The sequence below is a fragment of the Tamandua tetradactyla genome, chromosome 7, assembly GCF_023851605.1.
Source record: "Tamandua tetradactyla isolate mTamTet1 chromosome 7, mTamTet1.pri, whole genome shotgun sequence".
Lineage (NCBI taxonomy): Eukaryota > Metazoa > Chordata > Mammalia > Pilosa > Myrmecophagidae > Tamandua > Tamandua tetradactyla.
This window is the reverse complement of record NC_135333.1, coordinates 28,620,521-28,636,487: the sequence shown is the minus strand read 5'-3', so window position 1 is coordinate 28,636,487 and position 15,967 is coordinate 28,620,521. Positions and strand designations below refer to the sequence as shown.

The 15,967-nt window shown below is 49.8% G+C and overlaps 1 protein-coding gene across 2 annotated transcripts in view; it reads left to right on the top strand.

Moving 5' to 3' along the window:
• MYH9 (myosin heavy chain 9) overlaps window positions 1-15,967 on the top strand; it is a 100,758-nt gene that overhangs the window by 55,979 nt on the left and 28,812 nt on the right. For both annotated transcript variants that reach the window (XM_077168695.1, XM_077168696.1), the window contains exons 6-15: window positions 3,258-3,350; window positions 3,912-3,975; window positions 4,534-4,632; window positions 5,023-5,166; window positions 6,656-6,751; window positions 7,584-7,702; window positions 9,027-9,179; window positions 10,120-10,293; window positions 11,716-11,889; window positions 14,126-14,240. In XM_077168695.1, the coding sequence (XP_077024810.1) occupies window positions 3,258-3,350; window positions 3,912-3,975; window positions 4,534-4,632; window positions 5,023-5,166; window positions 6,656-6,751; window positions 7,584-7,702; window positions 9,027-9,179; window positions 10,120-10,293; window positions 11,716-11,889; window positions 14,126-14,240 (1,231 nt within the window). The remainder of the gene's footprint in view (window positions 1-3,257; window positions 3,351-3,911; window positions 3,976-4,533; window positions 4,633-5,022; window positions 5,167-6,655; window positions 6,752-7,583; window positions 7,703-9,026; window positions 9,180-10,119; window positions 10,294-11,715; window positions 11,890-14,125; window positions 14,241-15,967) is intronic.

Here is a 15,967-nt window from a genome sequence, read left to right as displayed (position 1 = left end):
AGAAACCCCGGTCATGCCCAGGATGCCCCCCAGCGCACAGTAGATGTAAGGCCAATTCAGATGCCTGACCTAGGCCCAGTGGAATGGAAACCCAGTCTTCGGAGCCTAGGGACTCAGCGTTCCAGAACAGAGGCAGATGGCCAGCCCCTCTCACCTGTCACCCCATGCTGGTCAGAAGCATGGCTGGGAAAGACCCTGATGAAGTTTCCCAGAGGTTGGGGATGCTCAGTCTTAAGCATGACCGTGTGGTACTCTCTTACTCTCTCTCTTAAGCACACACTTTTAAACTTCCTGGTGAAATCTAAGTGCCAGTGGGATCCCCTCAAACCATCAAGGTGCACTCCGCCACTCTTGGTGGCCCCACCTTACTGGCATGCTGCGTGCCGCGTCTGGATGTGAGTAGGGGCGTGTGTCTCTTTGCATGCAGATCTGAGGTGTGTCCTGCAGAATGCCCTAATGAGTACCATTTTCTGGACTTGAACCAAAAGTAACTTTTTATGTGCCAAACTTCACAAGACATTCTGAATCTTTTCCCTTGGAGTGTCAGGAGTTATATTTAGAAACCAATAATGTTTCTTTTCTCCTCTCCATCCATCCTCCATTTTCCATTCATTTTAGGAGTTTATTTTAAAAACAGAGCTAAGAGTGAGGTTAGGAGTTCCCCGGCTTGGTTTCCCACTTTTGAATTTGCAGTGAAAAAAATTTTCCTACTATTTATTAAATGCCAAGAATGTGCCTGGTTCTCTGGAGGGGTACACTGGAGTCTCTGCCCTGGAGGACAGAAGATAAACCACAATTACAAAGCAGTAAAATATACCCACATGCTTCGTGTCTAGGACTCTAACTACATAGGGGAAGGCAGACCCTGAGCACTCAGCAAGGACATCATATAGGGCATAGAGGTGATAAGCAGGAGCATGCTGGTCACGTCCTCTCTTTCTCAGGATACGTACACTATCCTGACTCTGTGAGCAGCCAGAGTGATTGAGTCAGTTGCCTCTGACTTCCGATAACTGCTCAGGCCTCGCTTCTAAAGGCCAGCGACCAGTTTGGTTGATTTGGTTGCCTGAAGCTGTGCCGTGATTTTCACATGCAGCTGGGGCCCAGGTGCTCTTGCACTTGGTCTGGCCGGCCTGGTAGTCTGAGGTCTGTCATGACATACTCGGGGAGCGAGCCCACCCTCTCACTTGGAGTGACTCAGCTGCTCATTCCAAGGCCATCACAGAGGGTGCCAAACCTCACCCTGGTGTGGGGAGGCTAGGCTTCCATCAGGACTGCTGGTAGGGGAAGCAGAGCTTCAGAGTGTGGGGCCTGCGGTTTTGGGTGAAGGGACTTTCCATTTAGACTTCGGTAGTCTGAATACTGACCTTTGATCCCTTCTCCTCCTCCTCTCCTACTGTTTTTTATGGATTCATTGGGACCCACTGTCAGAAACAACACCCAGTGGAGCCTGTGAAGCCAGATGGGTAATTCCAAACCTTAAGAGCATATATTGTATGTAATACCTTGCTGTTTTGTATTATGCAAGTTTCATTGAAAAATGGGTCTTTTCCATGCCTAACTATATTTCAATAAAGAAAAATTCATAGGTTAGCCATCACCCTTGCCAGTGGGGAACTCAGCTCTGGAACTGAAGGGGTTGCTCCCAAGTTGGCCTGCTGGTCCACTGTTTGTGGTCCCAAACAGAGGCCTTAGCTTTGCCTCCAGATCAAGGCAGAGACAGCAGGGGTTGGGGGATGGTGGACCCACTCCCGTCTGCGGGAAGGGGAGCGGCTTGGCCAATCTGGCAGCCTGGCCCATGCTTGGAGAGGAACATTTTAGTGGGTGGGGAAGCAGCTCTCATCCAAGTCTGGCTCCGCGGGCTGCTCTAGGCAGGCGTCCCAAGCCCACTCGAGGCGGGGGTGGGAGCTCGGTATCCTTTTAGCGCTGGTGCCAGCTGCTTCTGTGGAGTCCTGTTCTGTGAGTTTGTCTTCAGCCCCTGGCCTGGTTAAGAATGGCCATCAGGAGCGGCAGGGTTTGCTGGTCTGGCGGGCTTCCTGTGCTGTCCACCTGCATTCAGAGCATCTGCACAGAGCTCGTCTGCCGCAGGTGTGCCCGCAAGGCCACAGACCGTGATTCTCCTGGCATCTGCTGCTACCAGTTTTCTTTTCCACCTCTCATGAGCAGCCTTTATTCCCATAAAATCTTGGCTGGCCTCCAGCCTTGCGGATAAATACAAAACCCTGCCTGGCCTTCTGAGATATTCTTTCCTCTAGAGGATACCTGGCCTTCTGTGATATTCTTTCCTCTAGAGAATATCTGAGAATCGAGATGAATGAGACCCTTATTTTTCTCAGCTGGTATGGGGAGGAGGAGGCTGCCCCCAGGGTTGATCTAAACTGACAAGCACCTAGGTGGGGCTGGGCTGGGGTGGGGGAAGGAATGCAGCTGCGGCCGGGAGGTGTGTTGGGAGACCTGGGCCCCACTGCCCCTCCCGGTTGGTAGCCGGACAACCTTGGGCAAATCCTTCCCCATCCTTCTGCCTCAGCATTGACATCTGTAGAACAGGACAGATGGGAGAGCTGTCTACCCACATTATTTTGAGTATCCAGGAGGAAAAGGTACTGGATGTGTTGTAAACCACAGGAGATCATGAGTAGGATTTACTGGTGCTATTAGTAACTAGTTTTAATCCCATGCTTAGATCTCTGAGGTACTGGGAGCAGGTTTGGGGCCTAGCAGGGCAGGAGACCAGTAAGGAAAAGGAAGTGTTTATTAGGACGTGGATGAGACGAGCTTTTATCTTTAATGAAATCTGGGTCCCAAATTTCATCCTCTGTAAAGGGTGGGAGTAGGGTGGGGATTAGCGGCAAGGAGGGAAAGATGGAGAGTCTCTCCCAGGAAGGAACAGTGCCACTATTTATCTTTAGTTTATGTACTGCTTGAAAACATGTTCCTCCAAGGTCAGGTCCAGGCCGTGAGTACCGGGTTGCTGGGGCTGAGTGGCTTCCCTACTTTTCCTTTTCCAGGGCTACTGGCTGGTCAAGTCCATGTAAGTGCAAACCAGGCGAGGTTTCGAAGGCCTGGCAGGAACGTCACCTTTAAGTGATACGGGGCCCAGGCCACGGCCAGTGTGGTGGCCACCAGAGCCCTGTCTGGAAGCCTTTGTTCCGAGCCTGCTGGGCATCAGACACTGGTGCGGTCCCTCTGCCTGGTGCGGCAGCTTTGGCAGCCCACTCCACTGTCTGGCCTTCACAGTGCCTCTGGGTTCCTTTCAGGGCGAGCTTGAACGGCAGCTGCTGCAGGCCAACCCCATCCTGGAGGCCTTTGGGAACGCCAAGACCGTGAAGAACGACAACTCCTCACGATTCGTAAGCCGCGGGTGGCAGTGCCCGCTCCCTGAGTGCAAGCACCTCTTGGGGCGGGGGGGTCGAGGGCTTACTCTGCCTGAGCTCTCTTGGCACCTCTTCAAAGCTTTGGAAAATATTGCCTTCAAATTGGGCGCGTGCCCCCAAAACAATGAAGTTTTCAGATTTGGTGCTTCCTGGTCCTGTTGTGTAGATTAAGCTGGATCATATTGCAGTTCAGTGGACCAGTCCTCCTGCTCTTACCAATCTCCTTTGGAAAAGGGGGGGTGAGAAGATAGCAAGGGAGCAGGGAAATTGCACCCCTGCTTGTTTGTTGGAACCAGGGTCAGATTGAGCAGTGAGGAATACTTCCACATAACTGGAGCTTTGTCTTCCATCTGTGGAGAAACATGGCACCACTTGGGCTAGTTCTCGTCCCCAGGCTCTAGGCAGCATGGCACCTGAGTCCAGGGTAGGTGTAGGGTCCCCTGACCCATCTGGGTAGTTTATTTTGGTTTTCTCCCTGGCAGCTTCCTTGCTGCCTAGAGCAGGGGCCCTCTAATCTCTTCCTCTGTCTTTCCTTAGGGCAAATTCATTCGTATCAACTTTGATGTCAACGGCTACATTGTTGGAGCCAACATCGAGACTTGTATCCGTGTGGTTAATTGTAAGGCCTTCTGGGTCTGGAACGAAGGCATCTTGGTAGAGAAGAAGCTGATTCTAGAAGTTCTGTTTTCTGGACTTGTTCTCACACCTTCTCTGTGGCTTTGGGAGGATTACCAGTCTAAGCACATTGAAAACCCAGTTCTGAGTTCAGGTTTTTCTTTGCTAATAGGATAAAGTCCTGCTTGGAATGGGATAGAATTAATTGAAAATCATCCAGTGTAGCTGGATTGGGTTTAGCTGACTGCTACTTTATTCCTCTCCAACGCCAGAATTAGGCCTTTGCTTATAAAGATTATCCTATTTCCCTTCCCTCCTGAGAAGGGGGCCTTTTAAACAGACCAGTTTTCTGAGTGTGTGTGTTTCCCTTTGGAATGCGCGTACCTTGAGGCAAAGAACTAAGATCTGCTTTTGCTTTTTGTGGTGTCCTGCCACCCTGTATCATTCTTTCACCTGATGAAGTTCAGTGCTTTTTGATAGAGATAAGAGGAAAGTGGGGAATCACCTTCTCTACAAATGATATAATTCCTTAGTGTTTACAAAGATCTTTTGGAGAAGTCTCGTGCCATCCGCCAAGCCAAGGAAGAACGAACCTTCCACATCTTCTACTATCTCCTGTCTGGGGCTGGAGAGCACCTGAAGAGTAAGTAGCTGGGCCGTGGGGTCTCCTGCTGGAATCAGGCCACAAACTCCATTTGGGAAATGAAAACTCTGGTCTTGCGTTTGGGGAGGAGAAGTGAGAATGACTTCCATTCTCTGACCAAGGAGACTTGGTCTTCTGTTTCTGACCTTGCCAGAGAAAAGCTAGAGCTTGTCGCGCATATAGCTGCAAATCATGGGACCTGACTCGTCTATGCTATATGGGTGTTAGATTCTCAGACGCTAAGCCAAGTCAGGGCTCCTGGAAACTCCACAGTTCCCAGAGTATCTCAGGGCATAGAGTCCATTGTCTCTTCTCCCAAACCTTAGAAATGGCGGTGTTGCCTGTAGTCTCTGGTTTTGATGCCTCTCCTTTGCCCTCCATTCCTTTCAGCCGATCTGCTGTTGGAGCCATACAACAAATACCGTTTCTTGTCCAACGGGCATGTCACCATCCCTGGGCAGCAGGACAAGGACATGTTCCAGGAGACCATGGAAGCCATGAGGATTATGGGCATCCCAGAAGATGAGCAGATGGGTAAGGATTGATAGGCGGGAGGCTGCTCACTGCACTGTCAAAGCACCAGGGCAGCCAGTGGGCCTGGGGAGAGCTCTCCCTGGCTGAGACTCTCGGGGAGCCCCAAAGAACCCAGAGAGAAAGTCTCAAGAGTGTAGGAAGGCAGTCCCTCAGATTTGAGAGTTCAAGGCTGTTCATTCCTGGTGGTACCACAGGCCTCTTTGCCGAGGGGAAGGAAGATGAGGAGCTTTAACTGCCTGAGGGCTTGCTTCTCTTCAGGGTCTGGGTCTGCTATTGGAGCCCTTGCCATTGCTGAAAGTAGCAAATCTGTGCAAAGTCTTCAGCAGTGTGGAAGGGTTGGGGGCCAGAGTCTGTGTGCTGGTGAAGCCCAGAATAAATAGCAGTGTGAGAAGCCATGCTTGTGTCTTCTCCCTTGGCCACAGGAGGTTCCATCTGTAGAAAACAGGGAGATGGAAGGGTATTCGTTCTCTGCCTGTCTGCTTCAGGGCAGAGTGCTTGTGGGAGAGTGGGGCAAGGATTCGGGTTGGAATCACCTTTGCCCAGGTGAGGCCACTGGCCTCAGTTCAGCTCCAGTTCTCACATTTAGGCTTCAAATTGTCGCATCAGAACGGTAGATGTTTACCTCACCCTGCTTTGCCAGGGTCTTGTTTCTTTTCCCTAGGGTGCTTAGGTCAGGTTTGTGGACTCTTGCGTAGCTTTTTATACTCCCTTATTTTACGTGAGCTCTGAGACTACTTGTTATATCCTCTACCATGGCACTTATCAACCTATACTTACCTGTGCGTCTGTATGTCTTACTAGATCATGGGTTTCTCAGAGTGTTGGGACCATGTCTTACCCATCACTGCATCCCTCCGAAGGCCTAATGGAGAGACAGGCCCCTCCCTCTGTAAACCAGCAAACTCTTTGCTCTGGAAGGGCAGTTAGGGCAGCGTGGACACTGCCTGGTTGCCTAGATATCCTTTAAAGCTTCCAGTAATCATATATTCTCATGCCTGCTTGCTTGAAGCATTCAGGCATTTTTTTTTTTTGGCTGAAATTGAGATGGGAAAACTTTTTCTGTAAAGGGCCAGACAGTAAATATTTTAGGCTTTTCAGGCCATGCAATTTCTGTCATAACTGTTCAGTGCAGTGTTGCAGTACAAACACAGCCCCAGAAAATACAGAAACGAATGGGCCTGTCTGTGTTCCAATTAACTATTTGCAAGAACAGGCAGTGGACCCCTGGGCCAGAGGTGTGGACTTGGAAATGTTGGGAGTACTAACAGAGCTCTGTCTGAGCGTGGGGCTGCCCAGGCTGAGGCCTGTGGGAGACCCAGGAGAGGGAGGCTGCTCTGGCTGGGGGGAGCAGGGTCCTCCTGTGAGTATGGACACCTGCCTGGCTTGTCTTGCTTAAGGATCGATCCCCTGGGTAAAGGACACTCCCACTTGTGGGGGGCTCATGTCAACACATATCTGCTTCTGAGCTGCCTTTGATTGTACCCCGTAGGCTTGCTGCGGGTGATCTCTGGGGTTCTTCAGCTCGGCAACATCGTCTTCAAGAAGGAGCGCAACACTGACCAGGCATCCATGCCCGACAACACAGGTAACACCTGGGCCTGTCTCACCTGTGGAGTAGGAGAAAGAGCTGATTATAAAGGGTATCTTACTTTATATATGGCTTTATATGGCTTGTAGTTTTTGGACAGATGTAAGAAACCCATAAACATTTAAAACCTGTAGTGTGAGTGCTTTTTCTCACAGAGGGAGTATCAGGATGGAATAGAAATACATCATGGTCAAATGTACCAGGGTTTCCCTTATGTTAAAGCAGTGATATCTGCGATAGCTTCAACTTAATACCAGGTTTGCTGTGAACACTTAGCATCATGAAATACTGTCTTTGTTGCATCTGACTTGGCATCTTCTAATTTCCTTCGATTGGTGCAAGTGACCCCGCTTAAGGTATTCCCCCTTACGGTGCCCTTGTTGTGATCTTTCTAGAATTTGACCAAGTGGGGACGTGTCTTGTAGCAGATATTCCTGTGGAACCAGGGGCTGTTCCAGCCTCGTTCTGGGTGGGACCGCCTCCCTCAGCCCTGCTCTCGAGCAAGGACCACTGCCACTGACATGCCAAGGCAGTGCAGAGAGTCAGGGTGGGGCCTCTGGGTGGGAAGCCCTCTCTCCGCCCTGTGGCTCGGTGGATATCGGGGCTGCCGTGCCCGCCAGCCTGCACACAGCCCTGGGCCTACTGGGAGGGTTGGGGTTCAGTTGCCCTGCTAAAGAAGGGCTCAGAATAAGTTGTCCTGGTATTGGTTGCTTGTTATCATCACAGCATTCTCTGTGTCTGCTCACAGGTTTAGCGGGGAGGACTTGTTCTTCTGGGTTTAATTAAAACTTTCTCCCCCATCTCCTCCTTACTCCTTGAAAAATATTAGCTGCCCAGAAAGTCTCCCACCTTTTGGGTATCAACGTGACCGATTTCACCAGAGGAATTCTCACCCCGCGCATCAAGGTGGGCCGGGACTACGTCCAGAAGGCCCAGACTAAAGAGCAGGTATGCCCTCTGCGGGGTCGGGTTGCCTCCCTAACATGGTCCCTAGGGGGCTCAGTAGGACTTGGCTTAGGGCCTGCGGTGGGCCCTGTACCACGTTAGGCACTTCAACACGGGTTCCCTCATGCAAGCCTCACAGCAGGTGAGGTCTAGGTGGCTTTTACCCCACTGTAAAAATGGCAGAGCAGGGCCCAGAGAAGCCAGGTCCTATGCCTGAGGCCACGTGCCCAGGAGGTGCCATCTGTGCCGACAAGAACAGAGCACCTGGGGCCGTGCTGCGTCGACTCCGTAGTAGACTGGCTGGACGTGTCTCTCCTGTCTTCGGTAGAAAGCAAGAACTTGATGTTTCTGTCGCTCATCCCGCCTGATGCCAGGGTGGCGGCATCCGTGTCCCCCGGCCCGTGCCGAGCGGCTGTCCCCACACCACCTGCTGTCTTGCAGCTTGTGGTGAGAGACGAGCGAGACCTAGCTTGGCCCAGACAGTTGGGACGCTTACCCCAGGAGCTGAGGTTCCTGCTGGTGTGGACTGATTCCCGTCTGCCTGGGGCTTCTCACAGTCAGGACCCTTGCAGTAGTAGTATTTAAGGTTGTAGTCGTCCCACCTGACAAGCAATATTCTGAGATTAACACTGGTTATTCCTTCCCGAGAAAACCAGGGTGGCTGAGAGCCTGCGGCTGATTCTGCATCATCATCCCCCAAAGACAGTATTTCCAAAAGACGGCGGGCAGGATTACTGTCGGCTGTCCATTTCCCTAAGAATTAAAGAAAACTTATTTTTCCCTAGTAAAAATACATGGTTTCCTAACAAATATTAGGAAATACAGAAAAGTAAAGAAGGAAAAAAAAATTGACGTAATTCTACCCAGTGGCAGACAGCTCTTCTGTTTCCATCAAGTGTTTCTTTAAAAAATAGATAACTTTTTATTTTTAAATATAGTTGTCATCTTGGCTTTTTTAATATGGAACTTTTCAAACATAGGGGAAAACAAAGCAGAGAGACTAGTACCCTGTGGTGTTCCCCACGGAGCCCTCCCTCATGGCAAGCGAGCACTCTTCCACTGAACCACATGCACCCAGTACATTCCCATTTAATTTACCCAGGGTTTTTGCAAATGTCTTTCTCAAATTTTTTGTGTCCGAATTGTTGGACATTCTGCGTGTTTCAGGTTTTCATTGTTATAAATATTGTAGTGAACATGTTTGTGCATGAAGCTTTCTCCCTCTGTAAGGATGTTTCTCTGGGGAGGCCCACAAGTGAAATTACTGGGACCCAGGGTTGGAGTTTCTCTGCACCTGACATGCCCGCCCCCGCCTGCTCCTCCCCAGGCTGACTTTGCCATTGAAGCCTTGGCGAAGGCCACCTACGAGCGGATGTTCCGCTGGCTGGTCCTGCGCATCAACAAGGCCCTGGACAAGACCAAGCGGCAGGGCGCCTCGTTCATCGGGATCCTGGACATCGCCGGCTTTGAGATCTTTGACGTGAGCTTCTCCCTTGCGGCCACCCTGCCCGCCTGCTCGGCCTCTTAGGGCTGCCTCCTCCTCAGGCTAGGGGTCCTCTTTCCATGGCGCCACAGCAACCAGAGCTGGCTGTCTCCTTTAGTGGAGACATAGGTTGGGTGTAGTTTAAGCTAAACAAAGGTGCACACGGCCTGCCTGGAGTGCTGGAGAGAACGGCACCTTACAGGCTGTGCTCTAGCGGCTTCATGGCAGGTGCTTTCTGTTTATTTTTTCTTCCAGCAAATATTTATTGAGTGTTGGGAGAAGACATCATCCCAGCTCATAAAAACTTTGAGGTCTAGTAGGAAAACCTGATAATTATAGTAGAGCCAGAGTACTTAAAAGTCTCTGTGGTAGAGTTCAGAGGAACCATAAATTTGGAGGGGGAATAATTACATCTTTATTTTTCACTAACATGCCAATGAATTTATGCCCTTTCTTAAACCTATTAATTGAAAAAACTGCAACAGAGTTGAATAAGCCAAGCCAGAAACTTGTCACCAAGAGAAATCAGATATTTTCATATCACACTGCAGTTGTTGCAAAGATCTTGTAATGTCATTTCCATTCATCTCTACTACAAAATTTCTGAACTTACTAAGCCCACTGCTAGTTCTTGTTAATAAAGAAGCACAATATATTACTTTATCACAACACTTTATAATTATATTTTGACGTAACTTCTTTCCTTTGCAATGTATATATTTTATACATTTAAGAGCATGATTCTGAGAAGGGCTTTCTCAGGCTGCTGGGAAATCCAGGAGCCCCAGGTAGTGCCGAATATCTGCTGTGCGAGCTGTGTGATGGTCCAGACTTTAAAGACAGCAGCCCTGATGGGTCCAGGGATGTCCTTCCTACAAACCCATCCATTCTCCGAGCAGGAGGGCCGACATCCTGACTTGGTTTTCTCTCTCTCTAGCTGAATTCCTTTGAGCAGCTGTGCATCAACTATACCAATGAGAAGCTGCAGCAGCTCTTCAACCACACCATGTTCATCCTGGAGCAAGAGGAGTACCAGCGAGAGGGCATCGAGTGGAACTTCATCGACTTTGGCCTTGACCTGCAGCCCTGCATTGACCTCATTGAGAAGCCAGTAAGGGCCAAACCTGCTTCCACCCCAGACCTGGCTTCTTGCCCTTCCTCTCTGGCCCTCTCTTACTCTCACCCTGTTATGGAGTGTCGTGTGGCATGTCTTGTCCTCGGTGCCACGGTAGCTTAGATCTGGGAGGCCTGATTGCCTGTTTTAGGGAAGATGCACTGGCCACAGGTACAGAACAGTAGGATGTGCTCGGTGCAAGCGTCCTGCTGCAGGCCCAGGAGACCAGCTGACATCCACCTGAGGTGCTGCACCCAGCAGCCAGCTCCTTGTCTTAAAAAAAGCAGGTTTTTAGGTAGTAAAACTATCCCAGGCACTTATTACAGCTTAGAATTGGATATTCTGCAGTCCCTGTGAGTGGAATGTGCTCTCTAGGACACCTGTGAAACATGATCTCTTCTCCCTTTTGGATTAATGTGTGGTTGCAGCTTTTATCCCCCAGCATTTGCTGTTTGAGGTGGCTCTATCTTGAAATCCGTTTCCCCTTTCCAGTCTATTCACATTTAAAGCTCTTGCCATGAGGAGTGTGGGGTGCCTGCTTGCCTATTTGGGCTTTGGGTTGGTGGGGGATGAGGGTGCTCTTTAATCGTGTTTCTCGTTCTGTCTTGAGATAGTTAAATTTCTGAACTCATATTCTCCCTGGGATCCTGAGCTTGCGAATGTGTGCCAGAATGATATTGAAATGTTAATTAACCAGAAGGCCTAGGAAAAGTTTATTCATTTTAAAAGTGTGACTAAAAGGAATTGGTCACTGAAACTCTCCAGAATCCCAATGTGAAATGATTTACTTCTGTGAAAAATCATTTGAATTATCCAATTAATAGTTGCCCATTGGGCTTCAAGTCTTATCAGGCAATCTTTCCACAATTTCTGAATCTACTTTGTTTATATGTTCAGTGAACTGAAGGGTATTGGGTCTTTGCAAAGCTTTCTCTTGCTCATGGGACTAGTTCTAAGTATCATGTCTCATCAGTGACTCGTGCAGACACAAAGAATATAGGGTAGTGGCTCTCAAAGGGAGTCCCCCAGATTCCTGTGTTCTGGTCATGAGGGTGTGTGTTGAATGCAGTATCCTGGGCAAACCCCAAACGCACCCATGAGCCAGAATCTCTGGGGATGTGGGTCAGTGGTTCGGCATTTGGGTGGTTTCCAGTTCACTGGAGGTGGAGAACCACTATGATGGGCCTTTAGATCAAGTGCCTGTCACCCACAGCCAAGACCCCAGATGTTTCTATGTAAACTAGGTCTCTGGTACTTAAATCGAATGCTCCCGTGATGCTCCTGTCTTCCTTAGGGGAAGAATACTGACTGCCTTCTGGGTGCTTGGGGATCTTGATTAGCTCAGCTTTGGCTTCTTGAGTGGGCGGGAGCGTGGTTGCCCTGTCATGCTTACCTGTCCCGGTGCTTTGCTTCTTCCAGGCAGGCCCCCCTGGCATCCTGGCCCTGCTGGATGAGGAGTGCTGGTTCCCCAAAGCCACTGACAAGAGCTTCGTAGAGAAGGTGGTGCAGGAGCAGGGCACCCACCCCAAGTTCCAGAAGCCCAAGCAGCTGAAAGACAAAGCAGATTTCTGCATTATTCATTATGCTGGCAAGGTGAGGAGCCTCTCAGGACAGTGCTGGTTGGACCTGCTTGGGGCAGGTACAGATGATTCCTTCTAGGACTTGGAGCCAGGCAGACTCAGGAAAGCTGAGTCCTGGCCCAGTGGCTCACCTGCTGATGTGGCTTGTGACAGAAATCTGCATTCACATGGCGCCTCCACCTCACTAAGTACATATTGCGTTTATTTGTAAGTTTCATCTTATTGTTATTAAATGTACTAGAGCAGTTGAAGGATTACAGAAGAATCATGCACAAAGTACGAAGTTCCCTTACACTGCCTCTCTACATACAGTTTTCCCTGTTATTAACATTTTGCATTAGCGTGGTACCTTTGTTACAAATGATGAACCAATATTGTACTTAAATTATTAAGTTCCTAGCTTCCATCAGAGTCCACATACTACCTTTTACTGAAGCTTGCAACAGCTCCCTCCATTGGTCAGGTTTGTTGTTGTGATGTCATGTTGTTGCTGTTTGGCCCATTTTCAGATGTGGAAATGAGGAGTTTTGTGCTAACAGTACAGGCTCTGGAGTTTGAAGTAGAGCTCTGCCATTTCATCGACTGTGACTTTGGTTAATTGCTTAACTTCTCTGAGCCTTGGTTTCTCAGAAAATGAGAGAACTACCCGCCTCACAGGGCTACCTGTATTGAATGAGCTGGTGAAGCCCTGTCCTTGGCATGTGTCAGGGCTTTGGGGTAGGGCTTCTCAGCCTCAGCACTACTGAGCCTTTGGCCTGGATATTCTTGGGGGGCAGTGTGAAGGGGGATGTAGGTGCTGTCTGTGGCCTCTACCCATATGCCAGTAGTGCATGTGCATCAGATGCCAGTTGTAACAACCCAAAACTCCAGATGTTGACAAAGGTCCTCTATGGGGGAACAGGACAAGCCAGGTTTTGGGTGGCAGAAGTCATCATTGCCAAGGTCACATGTCCAGTAAGTTGGAGAATTGCCCTCCGCACTTGACTGACACACATCGTTCCAGCTGCTCATTCCTGGGGCTCAGTTCTAACTGAGCAGCAGTGTCCTGAGTCCATAGAGGTACAGCTTGTGTTAAAGCTGGTCTTCCTCAGCAAGTTCTGTGTTCCTTGTGTGATGTGCCTAACTGTTAATTGTAACCTGAGCATGTAATTCGATTGGGGCTGGGCCCAGTCTCCCCGTCTGTGTTGATGGATGAGTAGAGCTGTGAGCTTTCACAGTGTGGTTCCCAAAGCCACCCTGTGGTCTCTACCCAGTGTCTGCGCCATGGCTTCCACACTGCCCAGCCTCTCTCACTTAGCACCTCTGGTTCCTAAGGCTGCTGAAGCAATCTCAGTTTTAAATTTGTGACTTTTTATGCATGAGCCTGCAGTTCCACTTCAACCTTTGAGAAATACGTGGGCTCAGAAAAGTTCACTTGGGGGCTTTTATTGTAGCGTTCTTATACTGTGGAAAGATTAAATACCCGACAAGCCCGTCGTGGGGGGTGGAGAGTGAATGATGGAATCAGCTGTGGAACGTCCCTACACTGGGGATGCTGTAAGACAGTACCTAAAAAGAGCCAGGTAGATAGATCACTGCAGTGTGTGGTTCTGGGGCTTTTTCCATTTAATAGTAGGTATATTCTTGTCCTAGGGAAGGAAAAACCATTATAAACTTCTTTTTTCTACAGCCAGGCACATAAACACCCAGAAGAGGTTAGGAGAGGACACCACCGTGAGCTTGGGGCTTCCTTTGGGGCCATGGTCTGGGTCAGGAAGAGAGAGGCCAGCGGGGGGACTGCTGCCCTATTTGTGTTATTTTGCAAGGAAAATAAAATGTTCTGTTACTAGTGTTATTCAGAATGTATTTCAAAAAACAATATGAATAATAACTTGCTCATTAGAGAAAGCTTGGACATTCTGAAAAGAAAAAGAAAAAGCAAAAAGTAATTATATCCTATTAATAAAAAAGAAATATTAGGAAAATTTTGGTGTGTGTCCTTGCAGGATTTTTTTCTTTAAAAAAAGCTTAAAAACAGAATATTCCATTGTGCAGCCACAACGTGCCTCAGTTAACCAGTCCCCTGTAGTGGGTGTTTGGGGTTTTTTTGTACTTTTTATGCGTGAATCACGATGGATTCTTTGTTAGGAATGGAGATAGGCCAAAGGGCATGCAGGCCTTTTCACTTCCCTGCACATCAGGCAGCTCGTGCAGGGAGCCGCGGGTGCCTGCGCCTGGGGCCGCCTGTGACGGGAGCCCTGGTCTTCCAGGTGGACTACAAGGCGGACGAGTGGCTGATGAAGAACATGGACCCCCTGAACGACAACATCGCCACGCTGCTCCACCAGTCCTCCGACAAGTTTGTCTCAGAGCTGTGGAAAGATGGTACGCGCGACGCACCCTGCCTCCCCCTCCCACCTTTGCGGTGGGGGTGCATCTCCCCTCCTCCCGTTGGAAATAAGTCGGGTGGTTCTTTCCTCTGTGCTTCGTGAGCCGGGCCCTGTGGACCCAAAAGGGTGAGGCCCCAGGCGCGCTCAGCAGCCGTCCCTCCGTGGCTGGTGCCTCTCATGGCTTCCCCAGCACAGGCAGCCACAGCTTTCCAGACGCGAGAAATCATGAGGTGTCCCGGAGCCCGCTGCTCTTTCTAGTCCACGTGCTTTCTTGTGTCCCCACCTTCTCTTCCTTGGTAGGCTGGTTGCTCTGGAGGCTTTCTTTTGAATGGTTTCTGCCAGTCTCTCCTTTTCCTTTGCCTGGGTTTTGCTTTAACCTCTCTGTTGCAGAGCTGCAGAGCACTCAGAGAGCCTATTTCTATCAACGCTTTCCCATTCTCCACCTAGAATCAGGTGACCGGTTACCCCCAAGTGGTGTCTCTTGTGTGTGCTGTATCTTTGAGCTGTGCCAGAAACGCTTCAGCCAAGCTTTCCTGCCTCCCCATGGCTCGCCTGCCTGACTCTGCCCCATTCTCCCCATCCGCCCTGGGCTTCAGGGTAACCTCCTCCCTACTGTGCCCATCGCAGACCTGCAGTAGAAAACCAGGAAAATGGGGCCTGTGTTTGGATTTTGGCAGGGGCAGGAGGTGGGGGGCCTTCATGTTATATATGTTGAAAGGAAAACAATTGTTTAAACAGTTGTTTACAAATTCGTATCTACCGCAGAGCTCCACCTTTTAGAGGTGGTGCCTTCCCGCTTGAATGGCTTCAGATGTCTCAGCATGAGGTTTAGGTGTGTGAGCTGCCGTATGTGTGTGTGGACCTGTGTGGGCCAGGCCTCCCTGGGTGCAGGACGCATGCAGTGAAGATGACTACTGCCCTATGGCCACATCCAGCCTTCCTGGGCGGCCCTGGAAACCCTCCGGTGGTGTGCAAGGTCACAGCTCTCCCCTGTTTTAATTGGCTGGTTCAGAGGGTCTGTCCTCACCCCACCTTCTGTCTTAAGCAGTGCTCCTTTGTCCTGCCTTGTAATGAACAGTCTGGTTCCTGCCACAAAGGAAGAGGGAATGGGCTGTGTCACGGAATTCCTAACTTCTATGTCCACAGAAGGCATCATGTTTAATATTAGCTCTTAAAATGGCTCTCAGATTGGTAGCCCCTTTGGTTTTGTTTGTTAGTTTTCATTTTTGCCGTGAAGGAAGTGGTTCGTTTCATTTCTGCTGGGCATGAGCAACAGTGACAAGAGCTACTTCCTTTGAGGGTGGTTTAGATGATAAAGACCTATGAGCTGGGAAGCAAGAGCTGGTGGTTCTTTGGCGCACTCTATTTCTGGCACCACAGAGCGCTAGTCTGGATCCCTGCATTGCCTCTGCACAGTGATTCCAGGTTCACGCAGAGCCTGTGGCCAGTGGCCCAGGAGCTCCTACCTCCCGACTCCTAGCCCAGTGCTCTTAGGTGAAAGTCCATGGGAATTCAAGAGACTTTTTCTCCTTTAAACTGGGACCATATAACTACAGGATAATTCTGTAAGTCAAGTTTTAATACCTCCTCAAAGCCAAGCTCTTTTCCGAAACATGTTACTGGCTTTGTTGTGTATCTAGGGGAACAGAAGCTTCCAAAGTGAGCTGGAGGCAGGCGCCCCGACCAAGACCATACTCTTTGCGAGAGAACCCGCCCGAGTGA